Consider the following 20,816-nt stretch of genomic DNA (forward strand, 5'->3'; position numbering starts at 1 on the left):
TCTTATCTTCTTTTCAAATCGCATTGTTTTATGGGTTTCCTTCGGAGCCTGGGATGTTTCCAACACTCTGGGTCCTGTTTCTATATCCGATGCGACCAGTGTTCATTCCAAAATTCCCATCGTCCAGCTTAACCACAATTTAAACCAAGATGGCTAGCTTCAAGAACTTCTTGACAAGAAGGCTGTCAGCAACGGCACTCTATCCGCTCCCGGCGTGCAAGGGGCCAGCGCTGATGTGCCAGTCCAACCTGTCACAGAGACTAAAATGCACCTGATCGTCGAGCATGAACGCACCACAGTCTTTGCACTGCCACCGACGCAAACTTACCCCTACTCGCTTGGCTTTAACAGTGGCAAACTCCGCATTTGGCTCGAGAACTGTGAGAACAAGAAGCAGTGGTAAATTCGGGGATAGAACTAGTTACTGTGTGACGTCGAACGTTGTCGTAGGAGCCCAAGCGACTCGGTACTTGTGGACCGTCCAACTTCATACCCAACGTAGGTGCAGTCGATTACATTGAGGTACGTGTGTGGTACCACAGCAGCACACGTTGAAGCGAGATGCTAATCCTTATTGACGCACTGCATCATATGCATTGTGCTGTCATGAGCTGCTCAATCGAGCTGTCGAAGATGCAAGCGATGTTCCAAAGTATTTTCAGAGCACAAAAGACGATCGGTTGCGCCTGGAATTATCTGTCAAGATTCAAGTGATGCTGCGGCCTCGCATGCTGACGTATGCATTCAACCTGGAGCCGAATTCGGTGGAGCGAATTGATATTCTTGAGGCCAAGCTGCGCGACTTACAGGAAGAGTTGAAGCGTCTTCGAGATGAGGCTGGTGGGAATTCTACAGTGGTGAAACTGCAGAACGTAGTGGGGAAACTCCAACGTGAATTTGTCAAGTGATTTCCAATTTTCAATGCAAACTCAAGTCACTGAAGGTCGGCATTATCGTCGAACGAAGGGTGCCCCAGCACACCGTGAAGAAAATCGAGCTCCATGAATCGAATGCTGCGAGTCCCAAAGTCATTCAGCTAGTGGCAACTGCCATGTGCGGAAATAAATGCCTGTTGTCACAGGCAAAGAACCTTTCTGATGGAGGAGATGTCGCTATCAGGCCAGAGATGTTCCAAGTTGTGACACTTGTCAATTATAATAGAACCGACGGCTACACAGTCAGCCTCTTGGAAGGACAGTGGATCGTCGTGCAAGCATATTGCGCCTCGGGAAACGACGGAAGCAGTACCCTTACGTCAAGTCTCGAATTGAAGAAGAAGAGAAGCTGTCGGTTATGTGCGGGACAAGCCTAGTCGGTACCAGCTACCTGACTCTGACACATCTAGGAGCGTAGGCCACAAGGTATGCATGTCAATGAACATTTGAGTCCTTCTGTAGTATATGTGCATTAAAGCTACCACGTATCCATGCATGAGCCGCCACTTCGGTCTGATGCTTATCAACGCAAGCTCAGGACATCATGCAGCTCTATTCATCCTTAGTAAGTTCCTGTTGCACTCCTCGGGGCACAGCCGGTCGGGTGCAAACTTGTTGGAGCGTGGAAAGTGAGGCGAGACGAAGATTGGTGAGCTAGTAGAGGGAATAATTGATGTTGGAGACTTGCAGACTTCGAGAGCAAATGTGATATTCTTTTTTTTGGAGTCTGCTAAGGAAGCGAGAAAACCTTCAACACTGCCAGGACATGTAGAAAGTTAGCTACTCATACAAATAGACTGCTAACCATTGCACCTACAGGGTGCACTCTTGAATCTGCTCAGTCCAGTCCACCAGTAGCATCATTTTGAAGATATGCTCGGTGTCGGGAATCTTCAACCGTCGATCAGATGAGAAATATGCAACAGTTCCGGTCTAAGCGCTAGCTGACTCCACCAAGTTGGCGTAGATACCGTTCAACTGCAGTAGCTCCTGGTGCGTGCCCTGCTCCGCGATCTTCCCACCACTCACCACACAGATCTTGTCCGCGCGACGGATGGTTGACAACCGGTGAGCAATGACGATCGTCGTACGCCGCTTCAATGCCACCACCTTGTCCTGCAGCAAAATGTTGGGGTTCTTCAGGATAGCACGAGCGATGGCGATACGCTGCTTCTGGCCGCCAGACAACTGCTCACCCTTCATGCCCACCTGCGTGTCGTAGCCGTCCGGGAACTGCGTGATGAAATCATGCGCGTTGGCCATCTTCGCAGCCTCCTCGATCTCCTGCTGACTCGGCTGCTCCGCCTGTCCGTACCCGATGTTCTCCGCAATAGTGCCAATGAACAGCGTGGGCTCCTGACCCACCAGGCCGATCTGACTGCGCAGCCAGTTCAGGTTCAGGTCCTTGATGTTGTGGCCGTCCAGCAGCACCTCGCCCACCACGGGGTCGTAGAACCGCTCGATCAGCGAGATGATAGTACTCTTACCACCACCGCTCGGACCGCAGAACGCCACTGTTTGGCCAGCTTCAATGGTGAGGTTGTAGTTCTTGAGCACGTTGATCTCCGGACGAGTGGGGTATCGGAACGAGATGTCTTTGAACTCGAGACGACCCTCAACCTTCATCGGACGGAAGCCGTCAGAGCTAAACGAATCGATGGGGGCGACGCGGTCTCGGATCGCGAAGATAGTCGATCCGGCCTTGAACGCTTTAGGCGCATCACCCAAGAAGGTTGAGGCGCTGCTGACGATTTGAATCGACATTGTGATGGCCATCAATGTTCGCATCATCTCGGTGAATCCAACGGCACCATCGTTCACTTTCTTGGCGCCGAACCAGAAGATGAGCGCGTACGTCGCCATCATGATGAAGGAGCTGAAACCCAACGACAAACCATTAACCTGCGCCTCCTTGCTGCCTTTGCGAAGCGGCTCGGCCAGGAGATCGTCGAACACGTCTACAGATTTCGTCTCGATGCCCAGAGCAGCCACAGTGCGAATGTTGCTGAGAACTTCGGACGCGTGAGCTCCAGGGATGGCCAAGTCGTCCGAGATTAAACCGCTGTTCTCCATCTGCTTCATGCGAGCAACGTGGCCGAAGAGCAGAAATGGGATCAGCGCCACCATGATGAGGGACAACAGCCAACTACCGAATCTGAACGAGATCACAAGAGCAGCGATCAAAGTGAAGACAGTCTGGAACGCGCGGGATTGCGACTCACCAGACAACAGAGAGACCTTGGTGGCGTTCGTGGCGAGGTCGGCAGTCAACGCACCCGTGGCGTTCTCCTTTTCGTCGAAGAAACCCACGTTTTGGCGGCACAATCCTCTGAAGTTGACGTTACGAAGACGTGTGGTGATCTTCTCCTCCATGAACTTGAAGCAGTAGACTTGCATGAACGTAGAGATGGCCACCGCAACCGCACCGACGAGGTACAGGATGCCGTACAGCTCCATGTCGTTGTACAGTGTCGTTAGGTGTGAGCTGTCACCGGAACTTTGATACTCTCTGTACAGTCAACGTTTTGGCGACAGAGTCCCTCAAAATTGGTGTTACGCAGGCGAGTGGTAGTCTTCTCTTCGATGTACTTGAAACAGTATGTCTGCATGTACATGAACGTCGCGATCACAGCAGCACCAACAAGGTAGAGGATGCCATACAACTCCACCTTATCATACAGTTCACTCAGGTAGGACCTGTCACCGGTACTCTGGTACAATCCATACTTCTCCGTCATCGATGTTATCATTCCTGTGATCAACAGGGCAGATGCTGGCATGGCAATACCCCCCACGCACGCACCGATCAGTCCGATAATGAAATAATTGAATTCAGGCTTGCACATACGCGCAATATCCATCAGGCCAAACGGCTTCTTGTCCAAGAAGTTCTTCTCCACAGCGCTCACCGAAATGTTCGTCTTCGCCGATACGCCACTCAACGTCCGCGTCAGCTTCGTGCTTGCTAATTCGTTCTCCGCCTCACGCTTCTCCGACTCCTGCTGCTCTTCCCGCGAGCGCAACTCCTGGATGCGATACATGTTCTGGTAGATGCCATGTTCGATCTTCAGCAGCTCGTCATGAGTGCCGCTCTCCACGATGTGGCCCTCGTTCAGCACCACGATCTTGTCGGCGTGGCGGATCGTGCTCAGACGATGGGCGATCACCAGCGTCGTCATTTTCGTCGTGGCCATCAGGTCGTTCAGCGCAGCCTGCACGATCTTCTCGCTCTCGTTATCCAACGCACTCGTGGCCTCGTCCAGCACCAAAATGTTCGGCTTGCGCACGATGGCACGGGCAATGGCGACTCGCTGCTTCTGACCGCCAGACAGAGACACACCCTTCTCCCCCACCAGCGTGTCGTACTGCTCCGGCAACGACATGATGAAGTTGTGCGCGTTCGACAGTTTGCACGCCTCGATGGCTTCGTCACGGGTCACGTTGTCGCCTCCCATGGCAATGTTCTCGAAGATGGTGGTGGCGAACAGCACAGGCTCCTGCGACACCATGCCGATCTGCGAGCGCAGCCACTTGACGTTCAGGGTCTTGACATCCCGGCCATCCAGGTAGATCGTGCCGCTGGTCGGGTCGTAGAACCGCTCGATCAAGGCGATCAGTGTACTCTTGCCGCCTCCACTGGCACCTGCGAAGGCCACCGTCTGACCAGGCTCGATACTGACGTTGTAGTCACGTAGGATCTGTGCTTCGGGGCGGCTCGGGTACGTGAAGTTGACGTTGACCGCCTCGATCTTGCCTTCGCAAGTCTCAGGGATGATACCCTCGTCCTCCTTCTCGGCATCAATAGCACTCGCAGTATCCAGAATCGCGAACAGTTCCTCGGCAGCACCCGCAGCCTTGGAAACCGCAGTCATGTTCGGCGAGATCTGCGCGAGGGAGCCCGTACCCATCAGAACACCGAAAAACGCAGCAAACACATCGCCAGGTGTCGTGTTCCCGTGGGAAACTTTCCACCCTCCGTACCACAGACCAATGGAGTACATGATCCACACGCTCCCCAGAAATATGGAGAACACCACGGACGTCATCTTGTGCAGGGCGATATTCTCCTTCTCGGCCTCAAAAACTTTCTTCTCAAACTTTGTGATCGCCTTGTGCTCTCCGTTCAATGACGCCACAGTACGGATCGACCCCAACGTCTCCTCCGCCACGGAACCTGCTTCCGCATACACCTTCTGCGCCCAGTCCGACTTGATGCGCATCGTCTTGATCAACCAACTAAAAGAAACAGCAATCACCGGCATGACACAGGCCATCACCAGCGTAATATCCCATCCGCGGGCGAAACCAATGATAAAGCCCACGAAGAACTGAATGGTGAAGCGAAACGCGTCGCCGAGCTTCTGTCCCATGCCATCCTTAATCCTCACCGTATCACCCGTCAACCGACTCGACAACTGCAGTGCATCATTCTCATCGTACCAACTGATGTCCATGTACAGCATGTGCTTGAGCGCTTCGCTTCTCAACGCCTTCATCTGCCTCTCTGCGCTGTAGTAGAAGGCCACGTAGGAGATGTAGTCCGTGAAGAACATGAAAATGGCGATGTACAGAAAGTCGAGAGCCGCGCTGTTCACCGTGTCCATGTCCACGGGCGTGGTGGAGAACCCCATCAATACATTGCCGAACACGATGGCCATGAGCTGGAACAGTATACCGTTGGCCCCCGTGGTGACGATACCCACCGCCAGCAGAACCTTGTCGAACGTGGTAGCGTAGCGATACAAGTTGGCGAACTTGAAGGAGGTGGGGCCATCGTGCACGATTTCGTCTCGGAGGTTGGGCTCCTTGGTACTGGGCTCGCTGCTGGTGGCCCCGTGTTTCTTCCTTTTGACTGGTTCACTGATGTCGACAGCTGTGGCGCGAGGCGTTTCCTCCTTCTGGTACGAGATATCGTCCAAGTCGGACTTGTCCAAGCTCGGCATTTTCCAAGCGAATTACTCTAGTGTCAGCGACTGGAACGTCTTCTTCTTCGTCTTGGTTGGCGCTTGGGCAGTTGCCAGCGACTTGCAAAATGAATGACACGCACGATATGCGGGGCGTTTCCAGTTCCTCACCTACCGATCAGCGATCTCAATCCGCTGGCCTAAAACCGCTCCACAGGGATTGACATTACTGGCACTGCCCATATTACTGGTAAGTAGTTCGCAGGTGCTACTTCATAGACTGCTATAGTACTTAGTAGAAAAATTCATAGATTACAGACTACTATAGTAGTAGTACTATAGTACTACTGAACTACTGTTGGTCGACTGTCGAATTTTCACCAAATACCGTATTTGGACCTAGATCGACCTCCGAAACTCTTCATATCAAACAACTGGGACTTATGCATTCGCAAACAGCGACATCAACTTTGTTGTTACGCATCATAAATGAACATGGAGAGTTTTAGGGAGAAGACGTCCCACGGAGATCCTTTGAAATCGATCGCGCGGCAGAACACTCAGAAGTCGATGAGGAGACACCCGCGCGGGCAAAGCAACATGCAATTAAACATAACAGAGCAGGGAAGAGCGGAACTGGCGGGGGACCCGCATCTGCACCTTGCCACCCAAGATGGCTCTGGTAGTTGCGAAGAAGATTGAAGAACGAGCGAGTGAGCCTCACATGTGCAAACTACAGCCTGTACGGCCGACACAGGCGTCCATTCATCTCTGGCGTCCATACTTCCTATCCCCGTGATTCACTGTAGTACAAAACAGTATTGTCCAGCGAGGTGAACTAACGTTATTAAGTACTATCGTATCAGCTTGCGTGAAAACGCGCAAACTACTTGGTATATTAGTAACAGGACTGCTACTGTAGTACTGTTTTGGACTGCCCAGTCGGATTACCATAAAACCCTGCCTCTCGCAATCAAATCTTGCCGCGTTGGCAGATCCGGTGCAGCGCTATGGGATTCAGAACCCCGCTCCTGTGCTTACCTGCTGTCTAAGCGCACACATTCCATCTCCCGTACGAATAACGACTATTGTGAGTGATGTTTATCGCCACTGACGTTGCTTCGCGCGTGATTATTTTCCGGTTTGCTTCGCACTTCGCCGCCCCAGCATAAGGACAATTCCAAACCAACCAAAGCTCCGAGTCCCAATGCGCTTCCGCCCTGCATTTCCCAGCATTTAATTCCTCCTCATGAGTAGCTTCGCGGTCTACCGCAGATGCGCGCAGTACAGTACCCCGGGCATCTATCTCGATTGGCACAAAGCGAGAAGACGTGTACTGTAAATTCATTCCGATATTGTATTACCAAATCCGGTAACAACTTCGAGAGGTTCGATGTGCGACCAGCGTCTCCTGTCGAACAGCGGGATAGTACCGTGGTGGAGTCATCGGCATGTTTACAACTAAAAAGTAAACAATTGAAAATGTAATCAAGTGCCTGCGCAGAAATGTGCTACAGTAGTGGCACAGTGCTAGGGGGTTAGTGGATTCGCTTCTGTTGTCGCCTGGCACATCGACTCGATATGTTTGCCCTTTCGAGTTGCCATAATTTACGCTTCTATCTTCACTTCGCGGCGGAAGTACGGATTGCCGTTTGTTGGTTATCCTCCGCAAAAATAGTATTCTTGAAATCACTACACCCCGCTCTCCACTGTGGGGTGTTCTCCACCCCTATAGCCTCGAAGATGACGTCCAAGCGACGGTGGAGCTCTTGGATCGGCACTTGAGTAACGCCGTTGGCAGCCAGACGCACGAGCAAAGAAAGCGTTATTAACAGGCGCAGGGAGCGCACGAGAATATGGCAGTACTCCTCTCGGTTTGCGTCATCGCCAGGCAGCGTCGCGACTGCGTCGTGGGTCAGTCGCAGCAAAACAAGGAGCTACAGGCAAAGCAGCACGCCTCAGGTAGGCGCGTGGGAATTTTATCGCTGATGTTCTCCAGCGTAAAGACGCTATCAATGGCCAAAAATAAAACTAGTTAAAATATTTTTAGTTTGCAAAAAAAAATCCCTCCTGAAAACCCGTGATACCTGATAAGATACGGTAATGTAAGAGTGCGAATAGTGGCCCCTTAGTCGTTGCATCTCAAAATCAGCAGAGCAGAAGTCAGGTTCGAAGGTCTCGTTGGGGCGCCGTGTGCGTCCGCACGTTGCGGCTACGGAGGCCTAGAATAAAGCGCCCACCACCGAGATCCAGAATGAAGGTAGTCATAGGGCCGCGGTCTCAAGTTCAATACTGGGAGTTATTGGCCGTCACGTAATAGTGCGCAGGTCTTGTACAGCATTGCCGATGTAAGTATTCCCGCATATATCAGAAAGCGCACTTGGTATTAGCCCATTACTGTATCTGTTATTATTAGAAGTAGACAGGAAATGTCGCCTCCACTTCGTCCTCGCCACGTCCCCGTCCTTTCACTTCGATAACTGGAGTTTACGCTCATACCGTTGGTAGGGGGACAACCATGCGCTATATTCAGATTAGAGCCACGAGATCGGCTATAACCCGGGATCGAGTTGATCCCCCAGAATAAGTCGACCTCGTAGCTCTCACCGAAGGCGGTGCAGTTGGCTTGACTCAGAAACGATTCTTGTGGCGAGCATGTTGATGGGTTTCTCGCACAGTCGGGTGTACTGCTCAAACGTGTCTGATGCCCCTCTTCCATGAAACTGGATCATGAGGGCATCTACACCTGCACGATACATATGTGTGGCTTCCCCAGCTCTCAGTGAGTGTGTGCCGAAGTCCGATGTCTTCTCGCCGAGCGTGGCTGCAGCTTGGCGGATTGACTTCGTGCTTTCTTGCGCCGAGACGCAGTCCGGACGTCCATGACCATTTACGAACACTGTGACCGGGGATATGGGTCGGTAGGGATTGGCTCGCCTTGAGAAGACAGAGAGCCCAAATACTACTGGACAGAGGAAGTTGTGACCGGATCGGTTGAGCATTCGCAACGCCGGCTTCCCCTTTTGGTAGGTTTTGGATTCTCTCAGTCGAATGTGTCTCGAGACGGCCGCGTGGGCCTCAATCGTCACCGCGCCTCGACAGTCCAGCAGAACCACGGCTTCGGCATTCAAAGCAAACCACGCAAACTTCTTCCCGACAGATGCGATCTCTGAGCACCGGAGCAGAAAGAAGAACGACCCCCCCCCCCTCGCCACCGTAAAACAGTGGCGGATGCCATGTAGAGTCGGAGATATCGTGGTACCACGGATTCCCCTGCCAGCACCAAATCCGTACTGAAACCCATGGAACACGAAGTCGGTAATGAACTGGAGCTTAGTGTCGGTGGTCAAACCAAAACGCGCCGGGTGAATACCATGGCGGGTCGTCCAGGAATGCCAGGCTTTGAGGGACATCGGGTAGGTTCCGTACGTGCAGGGAGAAATGGAGTGCGCGCGGAGATGGAACACCAGATCGTCTCCAGGCCTGACATGGTCACGATCGGTTGTACCTTCAACCATCCCCACGTTAGATCGGTAAAGCGATTAGCAACAGCAAGACTGTTAGATGCACGAGGGCCCGCGGCGATGACGATATTGGATACGACCGCCACGTGTGCCGAGGAAAAGCGTAATGTGAGAACCGCTTCCTAGTACCCAAGGAGCCGAATGATAGTCTGCGCCTGGCAATTTCGCGAGATCATTTTGGTCTGCCACCCGACCGCGGAGGTGTTGTCGATCCGGAACTGGATGTAGACCGGGAACTGATGACGTCCGTCGCGTTGGGCTGACCAGGCACGTCCCCAGGTATGGGCAGCAAAGGCGCACGAGAGAAGCTCGCGGTAGTTGATGTCAAACCCCACCGAAGGCATCCCCTTGGTGGCGCCAATGAGTTCGACTTCCTCCGGACGAAAGGGATAGCAAAGAACTTGCTGCGACACTGGGACCAGAACGCACAAGCCGCTATCGGAAGCGTCCATCTCCACGACGATATCGGGTGGTGAGGCAGAATGAAAGCATGCCGAGGAACGCCGTTATGCAAAGGCGAACAGAGGATGTGAGACCACCAGAGGAGATCTTGCTTCATCTCGACCATTACAGGTACTCGTTGCCGGCGGTGGATATGGCGTTCTTGTAAGCGTAGTCGCTGCAAGTAAGGTCGAGCAGGGCGCACACAGGTGGCCACAAGACGTAGGCGACCCAACAGGGATCGGTAGTCAGAACGGCTGAGAAAATCCGCGGCGTAAGCGATAGCCACAAAGGACTTCACATTGTCAATCTTGCATTGCGGTATGGAAACAGTCTGGGAGATGGGGTCGAAAATGAGTTCGAGGTCTTTCTGGCGCGTGCGCCATGGAGTAAGTTTATCTTCGTTAATCATCCCAGCCCCCAAGACCGTTGCCATGGCCTTTCGCAGGGAGACCTCGGCGTCCGCACAATCAGAACCAACATCACCAGCGACGTTGATGTGGTCGTCGACCCAGTAGTAGTTGAAGAGACTTCGGGGCTGAAAGCTGTTTACCGATGCCCCATGGATGGACGCGATGGCACCTCCAACAATACCATACGTGACAGGGGAACCGAACCAGCCAAACGCTGCCGTCGTATCGATGACCAGCGCATTGTCGGTCTCGAGCCGCCCGCCGAAGAGGTATGCGTGGGTGCTCCGTGTGCAAATGTTCCGGAAGGTTGACGCGACGACGCCGGCCTGCAGTTTAAACCTCTGTGTTGGGGTGTGTAGTGGGCCTACTTTGGCTCACTACTTTATCTTACACGTGCACCACGTGTATGAGGAAGCGTAGGAATTTATTAATAATTTGAATTAATTATATTTGAATACACAAGTATAATATAAATCAAATAAAACACCAAATAGCTAGTTTAAGGTAAAAATGAGAACTATATTGTTTGTAAATTGATCTTCCTTCTAAACTGCTAAAACGGTTTATCATCTATGAAAGGGGTTGACAGCGGCTGGCTGTCAGAGCTCCGCCAATATGCACGTCTCTAATTGGTAGAAAGATGCTGCTTTCTACCAATAGGATCTTTGGGTAGGTGTAGACCACTCATTGTGGTGGCCCACTTCATTGTATCCATTGGTGTGGCTTACACCAAGGTGAGGAAGTATCTAAAACTTTTAACAGATATCTTATCTGTTAAAATTACAAGTAGCTTGTAACCACTAGTGCGTGTAACCCCGTTACACCATCCCCCCTTTAAGGTTAGACGCGCGGGGTCTCCGCACGTCAATCTTCTGAATTGACCATTCGTCAATTCTCCGCGTTTGGAGAAGAAACCCGCGCTCATTCAACGATGAGCGCGCCCAAGAGAAGAAGACGCTGAAGGCGGTGGAGAGTCGTCTCTCCATCGATGACTACATCGAGTGCCAGAAGGCGAAGTATGGTGACGTCGTCGCCGAAGTCGACGACGATGAAGACATGGAGGACGAGGAGGACTCGCCCTCAAAGCGCAAAGACTCAGTGTCGATGGAATCGCTCGACCCTCATGCCAAGAACATTCGCTCGCGTGAAGGGGACGAATCGGACGCTTCGAGCTCGAAGCGTTCGCGATCTGAGAGCGATATCCCACTAGCTTCTGCTGGGGCTCTCAGTACTCCGCGCGCTGCAGCTGCAGCGCGTGATTCCAAAGCTCAAGGCTCTCCGCGCGCTGCGCCCGCATCGCGCGATCCGTGGATACCGTCCGCGTCCGAGATCTCGGACCGGTATGGGAACTCGGTACCTCCGAATGAGGTACCGTTATACGTATGCAGCGCCATCAAAGATGACGCTGTGGCTGCCGAGCTGCACTTTGATGCGGAGACGCATCAAAGGCGCGATTACTACATCGGACTCTTTCATGAGCTCCGATGGTTTCAAAGCAAGAAGACATCTACTCGCAGCAAAGTGCCCGAGTAGCAGGCACTTTGTCAAAGTTGGCACGGCTTTGTTGAAAACTTCAACAAGAAGCCGAGTGCTTACCATGATCGGATTAAGCAAGCGCGTGATCGCTTCGAGACGTACTCGAAGCGTGGAAAGCTGGAGCAACTTCATGTTGCTGCTGAGGAGGCAAATGTGCCGTGCGCTGTGCCCGAGGGCTTTCAGTGCGCGAAGTGCTTCCCAGGCGCGGTCCGCTTGAGCGACCGCGACCTGAACGGGTACACGTCATTCCGTGTGCCCGAGAGTCTCAAAGAGCTCCGTGCTAAATTCTTAACACGTGAGGGTTCGGGCGCTAGCGATGACCGCAGCGCTCGCACTACTTCCGCTGCACCAGCGCGTACTGCTCCTCGTACGCCCTCACCATTTCCGGGACGTCCACCAGCAAGACGTTCCGCGGCTCCCATGTATCTTGATGGGGAGGAAATCCTCTCCAACGAATACGAAAACGAGCCCCTTGAGGGTTCGTTTTCGGGATATTATGGTCAACAATCCGCTCAACAATCCAGCGGATTGAGCCGCGGGCGTCACGGATCGGCGGTGGCGAGGGTGGGAACACGCCCCTGGTATGATCAGCCCCGGGCTGATCAGTACTCGTCTCTCCACGACGGGGTGACCGCCGTGGAGCGTCTGCAGGGCGCTGAGTTCGCCCCCCTGAAACAGGAGCTGGCGAACCAGAAGGCCCAAGTCGCGGCGGTCTCGCAGACCGCCTCGAATATCCAGGTCGAGCTGGGGACCCAGATGGAGTGGTTGCTCCAGCGCGTCCGCGCGCTGGAGGAGAGGCTGCTCGTCGCCGAGGCCAAAGCTTCCGCTTCTGCCTCGGCTCCTGCCGAGGCTTCGGGTCAGCCGAGCTAGATGACTCGTGCTGCAGGTATGGCTTCAGCCGCCCGACGTAAAAGGTCGGATGGAGGCGAATGCTAGACGGTGTGGCTAGCGTGTAAGCGTTGCCGTGCCGTGCCAACACAGTGAACGGCCCGATGAAGCGCGGAGCAATCTTGCTTGCTCCGAAATCCGAAACTGCATGTTTAGGCAGGTTTTGAGTAGCTAACAGAACCAATGAACTAAATTTGAATTCATTTGTGCTGCCTCTGCCCACATTGTCTGCGTTCAGCTTCTGTTGATCAACAGAAGCTGCTATTGCATCTTGGACAAACCGAATCATGGCTTGTCTTTTGGTGATGAAATTGATTGCATCCGAGCTGAAGTCATTCGGCTCGTTCTCCGCTAGAGGCCCGGCCTCTGCGTGGTTCTTTGCGATGTCTGCGCTCTGCGCAGACCCGTGGTCATTGTCCTTGTTGGTGAAGGAGTCTGCGCCCTGCGCAGACTCATGTGGTTTGTTCATCGTTGCAGCTGACACTGTGCAAGTGTCAGCGGTTTTCTGCGGCTGCTGTATTGCAGTCGTAGATCCTCCCCCGCTTAAAGTGGGAGCCATCACTCCGAGTCAACTCGGTAGGCGTGGATACCGCATGGCATTCACGTAGAACGGTGTATGCCCGGTCGAGGCATGCACTGAGTTATTGATGGGAAACTCTGCCATCGATAAGCACTCGCTCCAGTATTGGAACAAGTGAGCGTAGCTCTTCAGCATATCGACGAGCACGTGATTCACGCGCTCGGTTTGACCGTCCGTCTGCAGATGATCCGCAGTCGACATGGGAAGCTGGCTCCCAAGAAGTGTAAACACTTCTTGCCACAGGTGCGCTGTGAAGCTCGGGTCTCTGTCCGACACGATGTCGGTCGGCATGCCTTGGTGTTTGAACACCATGTCGACGAACAGACGAGCCGTCTGCTTCGCAGTCACTTCTGCCGGCACCGCAGCAAGATGTACCATCTTGCTGAAGCGGTCGACGAAGACCACTACACCGGTATTCCCTCCGCTGTCCGGGGGAAGACCAAAGATGAAGTCCAAAGACATGGACTTCCAACACTCCGACGGAGTCGGTAGTGATTGTAAAGGAGCCTGCGCGAATGGCGCAGGCTTTACGCGTTGGCATACCTCGCAAGCACGGGTGTACTTGCGCACCCACTTATACTGGTGGTGCCAGTAGAAGTCGCGCGTGAGAAGGACGTATGTCTTCTCACGTCCGAGATGTCCCGCAGTCGGGGCATCATGATATTCGTACATGATCCTGAGTCGCAGGTCATGATCGTTCGGCACGACAACGCGATCCGCGTTGTCGTCGACTGCATTGTAAAGCAGTAATCCGTCGTGCACTCGAAAGCGGTGTGCACGCGCACGAAGGTGCTTGGGCAGCTTCTGACGGGACTTGTCAGAAGGCGCTGTGCCATAGACCAGCAAGAGCTTCGTGTCCGCGTCGTGCGCGTAAGCGGCCTTCACATCGTTCAGCAGAGACGATGTGGGTTTGCTCGATCGCGTGACGTCAACGGTATTGACGTCAGCAGCTTCTGCGTAGTCCGGCCGACGTGATAACGCGTCGACCACTGCATTCAATCTTCCGGGTTTGTATTCGACCCGGAAGTTATACTCCGCAAAGAATGAGAGCCATCTCGCCATTCTCTGTGAAATGTGTGGTGACTTCACTGCAGTGCGCAGTGATGCATGGTCGGTGTAGACCACGAATGGTCTACTTCCAAGTAGATACACTCGGAACTTTGCGAGTGCATATTTCATGGCAAGGAGTTCCTTGTCATGTACCGGATAATTACGCTCAGCTGCCTTCAGCTGACGCGACTGGTAATAAACGACACGATCACGGCCCTCGTGATCGTGCTGCATCCGATCGCGAAGTCGGATGCGTCACATACGACGTGGAATGGACGATCTTGGTTAGCCACTGCCAAGATCGGTGCCTCAGTCAAGCCCCGCTTGACTGCATCGAATGCCTTTTGGCAATCGGTTGTCCAATTCCACACAGCTTCCTTCTTAAGAAATTTGTGACAGCGGGTGGATCTTGCCCGCGTATTCCTCCACGTACTTGCACAAGTACGTGGCCAAGCCAAGGAACTGCCTCAGTTCCTTGACACTTGAAGGCGTTGGACATTCATTCATCACTCTGACCTTTTCCGGGTCAGGGCGAACGCCATTTTTCCTTACGAGACACCCGAGGACGGGTATCTCGCTCGCCCCGAAGATACACTTCTTCAGGTTCGCGTAGAGCTTATGCTTTCGCATAAGTTCAAGTACCTTCCGGAGATGCACCCTGTGCATCTCTACGTCGGTCTTCCCGTCCATAGCTCGGCTGGGGATGAACACATCATCGAAGTAGCTCAGTGCGAAGTCGCGCTCCGAGCGCAACAAGTGCGTCACGCACCTGTTGAAAGGGGCGTTCTTAAGCCCCTGCGGCATTACTAGCCATTCCCAGAGCATGCCGCTTGGCGTGCTCACTGCCGTGAGAGGGATATCGCTCTCACGCATTATGATCTGATAGAATCCATCTCGCAAGTCGAGAGCACTGTAAACGGTGCTCCCGGCCATCGAATCGATGATAACATCTTTTTGGCGTCTGCGCCGGTACCGTCGCATCGTTCAGCTTGTTGTAGGCATGAACGATGCGCCATCCGCCCTGTGGCTTTTTGACACAGAACGTCGGAGCACTGTGCGGGGACTTTGATTCCCGCACATGTCCTGCTTTGCGACGACTTTCAAAGAAGTCGTCGATTGCTTTTACTTGCTCTCGCGGCAGTGGCCACTGCCGCGTGACACAGTACTTCGTGCCCGGCACGAGATCAATCTCGTGCTGAATGCCCTTGTCCTGCGGAAGCTCCGCAGGAATCTCTTCCGGGAGTACGTCTTTGTACTCCCTCAATAATTCGTAATAGGGACTCGACTTCAGCGAGTCCCAACCTTGTCCCCCGAAGTGCTCTCGCTTCGTCTTCGCACAGAGTGTCTTCACTCTCAGTGGTACTTCCCAATGAAGAGCTGCCTCAGCTCTTCGCTCTCGCTCTCCGTTCTTTCGCTGTTCGAAAGAACGCAGACCTGCTCGATGCGTCGATCGTGCAAGTCGCGCGTGAAGCGCTTCCAGCTCATGGCTGGAAGCGAAGTCAACTCCGACGCCCTCATCGGAGGATTAGCGAGTTCCATTTCGCGATACGGGAATCCAGTATCGGTACGCGTCAAGAAGTTCAGCGTCTCAACGCCCGGCGTCACCGCCTCAGTCTGCCCAGCAGACTGCTCTTGATGCGTCTCGGTCCCGGATCGAGACTTGGGCAGCGTTCTCCGCATGCGCCGTCTTCTTGTTGTGCGGAGCCGGGCTCGGCACAGTTGTTCTTCTGGTCCAGGCCCGGCCGTGGACAGTCGTTCGCCGGCGGACCCTGTCCGCGGGCGCGGTATCAAGCCCGGATTGATCGCATGGCACTTCGTCGTGCAGCCCGGCTGCACGACAGCATGCAAATTGCGTCCGTGCGGTATGTTTGCAACCGTCCGCACTGTTGCAGCGTCAAATCCCGGAGTTGACACGCCTTCGTCACCTCGACGCCATTCATTGGCGGAGCCCCTCATGACCGAGGGTGCGTCGACTCCCGGAGTCGACGCGTCGTCGTCGACCTGACCTCTTCGGGTCAGGGACTGTCCCATGTGTACTTGAACGCGAGTGTTGGTTCCCGGAACCGACACATCCTCATCTTCCAACGTCGGCGGTGCCGCCGACGTGGATCCCACTTGTGCGCATCCTCGCGTACCCCTTGGGCACTCCGGGACAGCAGCATTAAGCGCTGTCTCGACTGGCGATTCGCGCGCACCTGCTGGTGCGTGCGCTGCGGTAACAGGGTCATTGCTCTCTGTTCCGCAGTCGCGACCGAAGCGCACGCTCGTGCGCTTCTTCCAGTCAATGACCGGATCATGCCGCGCAAGCCACGACATGCCCATAACAACGTCGAATTTATCGTCCAGGTCCAGGACGATAAAGTGTTCGACAAACTCTCGTTGTTGTACGAGAAGCGCACGTTCACGACGCGCTTCTCGGTCTTTACGATGGCACCTGTTGCCAGTCGTACTTCCAGAAGACTTCGAGGTATATTTACCTCCTTGAAATCAAGACGCGATAAACTCCGCAGTCGAACAAAGTTGTTCGACGCGCCCGAATCTACCAAAGCGCGAAGAGAGTCGCTCGCTCTCTTCGAGTAAACCTTCAAGATGACCAGGTTCGGCCTGTCATCTTGTTTCTTGCAGCGAGATCTGGTCTCACTGGGGGCTGCAGTCCTCAGTGTCGCGTGCCCAATGTCGGCACGCGTGACTGCATTACCAGTAGGGCGCCCCGCGCCCACTGGATGTTCACGTTTTTTGTTTGTTCGCGGCGATGCCCGGCATCGCCACGACGGCCACCATTGTAGTGCACGGGAGCCGTGCACTCTCTGGCAAAGTGACCGATCCTTCCGCAACGGAAGCATCGCACATTACTTCCGTGCTGCTGGTAACCAGCAGCCGTTGCATTCGAGAGGTCCATTGGTTCCGGACCTCCCGTCCTCGACACCGGGCGCGGTTGCGGCTTCGGTACATTTGCATGGAGTTTAGCCTGCAGCAGGCTAGACTCTTCTTGCATGGCAATGTGATTGCAGCTTCGAGAGTACTCGGGTACTCTCGGAAGAGATAGGTCTTCACAGGCCCATCTCTAAGTCCTTTCATGAACGTGACGACCGTGGTCGCCTCGTCAATCGGGTTAGTCACGATATTTTATACCAAATATCGTGCGCGCTGCGCGTAAGCATGGACGTCATGCTTACCCTGCTGAAGGTCGAGGAACTCCGCCCTCGACCAGAACTCGTTTTGCGGGGGCTCAAACGCTTGTTTGAGCTCCTCTTTGAACACTTCGTATATGCTGCAGCACGTAGCATCGGAGAGTCGGCGTCCATACGCCCAACTCCTTGCGCGTCCGCCAAGGCAGGACATGGCGAACGCGACCTTCGACACCGGGTCGACGATGCGTCGAGCCGCTATGGCTGTGTCGAGTTCGACGAGCCATCGGAGGAGAGGCTCGCCTTCTCTTCCCATGTAATTGCTTACGCTCAATTTCAATGATTGAGCGCGCGGTGTCGTCCCCGACGACGCCGTCACTGAGGAAGCAGCATCACGCTGCTCCTTCATGATGAATCCTAGAGCAACACCATGTTGCATCGTCGGCGATAGCGTACGCAGCATCGTAGCTATCGCTGCTTCTCCAATGACTGTTGACAGTCGTTGGAGGGCTTCCCACTCTGGTTCAGACAGGTGGGGGCAGTCAGCGCAGTCAACATGCGTTGCAGGCGTATTGGAGCTCTCCATGGGCACCTCCGTGCTCATGGGGTTCTCGGCTCCGCGTTCGTATACCTTGTACGAACGTCACGTAGTCGGTCGTTGGACGGACTACTAAGGACTACCAGGTGTAGTGGGCCTACTTTGGCTCACTACTTTAGCTTACACGTCGCGCCACGTGTAAGAGGAAGCGTAGGAGTTTATTAATAATTTGAATTAATTATACTTGAGTCCACAAGTATAATATAAATCAAATAAAACACCAAGTAGCTAGTTTAAGGTAAAAATGAGAACTATATTGTTTGTAAATTGATCTTCCTTCTAAACTGCTAAAACGGTTTATCATCTATGAAAGGGGTTGACAGCGGCTGGCTGTCAGAGCTCCGCCAATATGCACGTCTCTAATTGGTGGAAAGATGCTGCTTTCTACCAATAGGATCTTTGGGTAGGTGTAGACCACTCATTGTGGTGGCCCACTTCAATGTATCCATTAGTGTGGCTTACACCAAGGTGAGGAAGTATCTAAAACTTTTAACAGATATCTTATCTGTTAAAATCACAAGTAGCTTGTAGCCACTTGTGCGTGTAACCCCGTTACAGGGTGAACGTGCTGTTGGTGAAGAATTTCCGTTGCAATAGCGTTACACTTCTCGAACATCGGGGCACAGATGCTCGCTGAGTCCGTGTAGTCATTAATAGAGTGACCAGCATAAAAAAAGTGTTCATAAATTGTCCGATCGGTCATCCGCGGGTCTGCGTCACCTTTATCCACGACACCGAAGGGGCTGATGTGCACCCCTGACTATATCTCAATAATGTCTAGGTCGACAACGAGACAGCATCAGTGGTCATGATCCTTGCGAATGTTATGAATAAGGACATGGTATCGGTCGACTGCTGACTTATGGTTAGCCGGGTAGGGAAGCTGACGTGGTAGCGGCGACGTGAGCGGGACCCGAGCACCGCGACGAGCGATGTCGAGTAGCGCCTCACGATGCTGATAACCCTCGCATGAGGTGCGCAGGACTTCAGGATGCATGTGCTTGTTGGACCGATAATCATCCGTTGATTGATCGCGTACCAACTCGATGAAGCAGGGAAGGGAGATATTGGTGCGGCGTACATACTCTGACGGTATGCGTTGCAACTGCGTATTAAGTGAGGGTTGCTCGGTGGAAGGGGCCTCAAGGGGAGCTAGCAGTACCAAGCCGACATTACCCAAAGCCACATTGATAACGTGGACCCGGAGCTGTTCCCACAGCTGAGCGCGTTCGCCGGCGAGTGCCCCGATAGACTACGCAATGGACACACTAGGGACGGGCCGCAACCGGGCGGGGACGGCGGGTTCGAAGCACTTGCACGGGGCGGACGGTGCATGGGCTGCAACCGTAGCTGGTAGCACTAGCTGCCGTTTCGGCACGAGTACGGGTGGTGGCGAGGGAATGGGCGTCGACCGTGGGAAGTGATATTCAAGAGGTTGAGTGCGGCGGCGGGGCGAAACCGCGACAACCATAGCCGCATGGGGCGGTGGTGGAGCTGCAGGGCCATGGGGCGCCTGAGAACACGCCAGCGGAGCAGTGCTGGTGGTATTCTCAATGCATGAGCGGTGCATCGCTCGACAATGGGTCGGATGATCAGGCACGTGTGAGCTCATACCAGAGGGGGATGAGTGCTCGTTCGCAATACCGACGTGTAAAATGGCTGTGTTTACGCTGGTACAGCGTGGAAACCAAAGGGATGATGAACGGACACCGCCTCGGCCTCCTCATTGAAGTTGGCAGCGCGTGTGCAGGCGCCGGTCGGCGAAGTAGTGGCGGTCGATCCACTCTCGCAATTCGTAGGGAAGACGGCCGTTCCAGCGGTGGGTGCGCCGTGCATGAGCGCACCGTTAAATGCAGCCGCCGTAACACATGCCGCCGGACATGACCCGCTGGCATGGTTCTCGCCCGTCCTCATCGCGGGGAATGAGCCGGCCGATATTGTCCGACATGAATGGAAACCGCGACGCCGGACCCCGTCGGGTCGACTGCGGGAGTTGCCGCGATGTCGCCGTCGCAGATCCGGTCGTCTTGGACGCTGTGACCATGTGGACCGCGCGCCCATTTAGAACGGCTTGCCAGTCCGGGCTGTTGTAGTCGATAGCCCGGACCGCGTTGCAGAAGTCCCGCCACCAGTGGGACGAGTCCACTGACAGGTGGGCCAAGGCCCGGTCCAAGAACTTGTCCACGTGGAGCATCGTGAACGTGACGCGCTCCGGGGGTTTGCCCGCGTCGTACTCAAGGTTGGAGAGCACGAAGCGTTTGAGCCGCGAGAGAAGCCGCCGCGCGTGATTGTACCACATCGAGTCGCCGAAGGCGATCAGGCCACTCATCGCCGTTAGCAGGTCTTCGTAGGAGACGTCGCGGCCGTCGGTAGCGGGAAGAATGGCACCAGCGCCGAAGTCGGCCGAGAAGTTCGCGTTGGACGAACCCTGTTGTAGTTGCTCCATCTCTGTCTGGGGGCGGAAGTGCAGGACCGTCAGCCCACGAGAGCCGAGGCGGCTACTATTCGGTGATATGAGCACGGCTGGGGGCGCGTTGAATCGAACGCACACGGGCTCTCGCACCTGTAGGACTACAGACATCGGTGGGAGTAGCTTACCTGATGCCGAGTTGAGGTCCCTAAACAGGCGGTGAGCGGCGAGGTGGTGCACCAGGGGTGGGTAATATTCGCCCCGGACGCGCGTCTGCGGCGACTCGAAGCTAGAGCACCGGAGCTGTCGGATATCGGTGGGAGGGAGGCCACTCGCGTTGCCTACGGGTGGCAGTGTCCAGTAGTCGGGAAGTGGAGGTTCCGCTGAACCACAACTACCTTGCACCGCC

At 54.3% G+C, this 20,816-nt stretch overlaps 2 protein-coding genes across 2 annotated transcripts; both read right to left on the reverse strand.

Annotated features, from left to right (window-relative positions):
- Nucleotides 1-1,685: 1,685 nt before the first annotated feature.
- IUM83_19822 (ATP-binding Cassette (ABC) Superfamily) lies at nucleotides 1,686-5,878 on the reverse strand (the record flags this gene model as incomplete). The annotated part of the gene is made up of 4 exons (XM_067944890.1): nucleotides 1,686-1,691; nucleotides 1,753-1,769; nucleotides 3,739-5,158; nucleotides 5,258-5,878. The coding sequence occupies 4 exons, from the start codon at nucleotides 5,876-5,878 to the stop codon at nucleotides 1,686-1,688; spliced, it is 2,064 nt and encodes a 687-aa protein (XP_067781298.1).
- A 13,965-nt stretch (nucleotides 5,879-19,843) lies between these two features.
- Nucleotides 19,844-20,578, reverse strand: IUM83_19823 (uncharacterized protein; the record flags this gene model as incomplete). The annotated part of the gene is made up of 1 exon (XM_067944891.1): nucleotides 19,844-20,578. One exon carries the CDS (start codon nucleotides 20,576-20,578, stop codon nucleotides 19,844-19,846), a length of 735 nt encoding a protein of 244 aa, XP_067781299.1.
- Nucleotides 20,579-20,816: the final 238 nt, after the last annotated feature.

The sequence above is a fragment of the Phytophthora cinnamomi genome (assembly GCF_018691715.1).
Source record: "Phytophthora cinnamomi strain GKB4 chromosome Unknown Contig118, whole genome shotgun sequence".
Classification (NCBI taxonomy): domain Eukaryota; phylum Oomycota; class Peronosporomycetes; order Peronosporales; family Peronosporaceae; genus Phytophthora; species Phytophthora cinnamomi.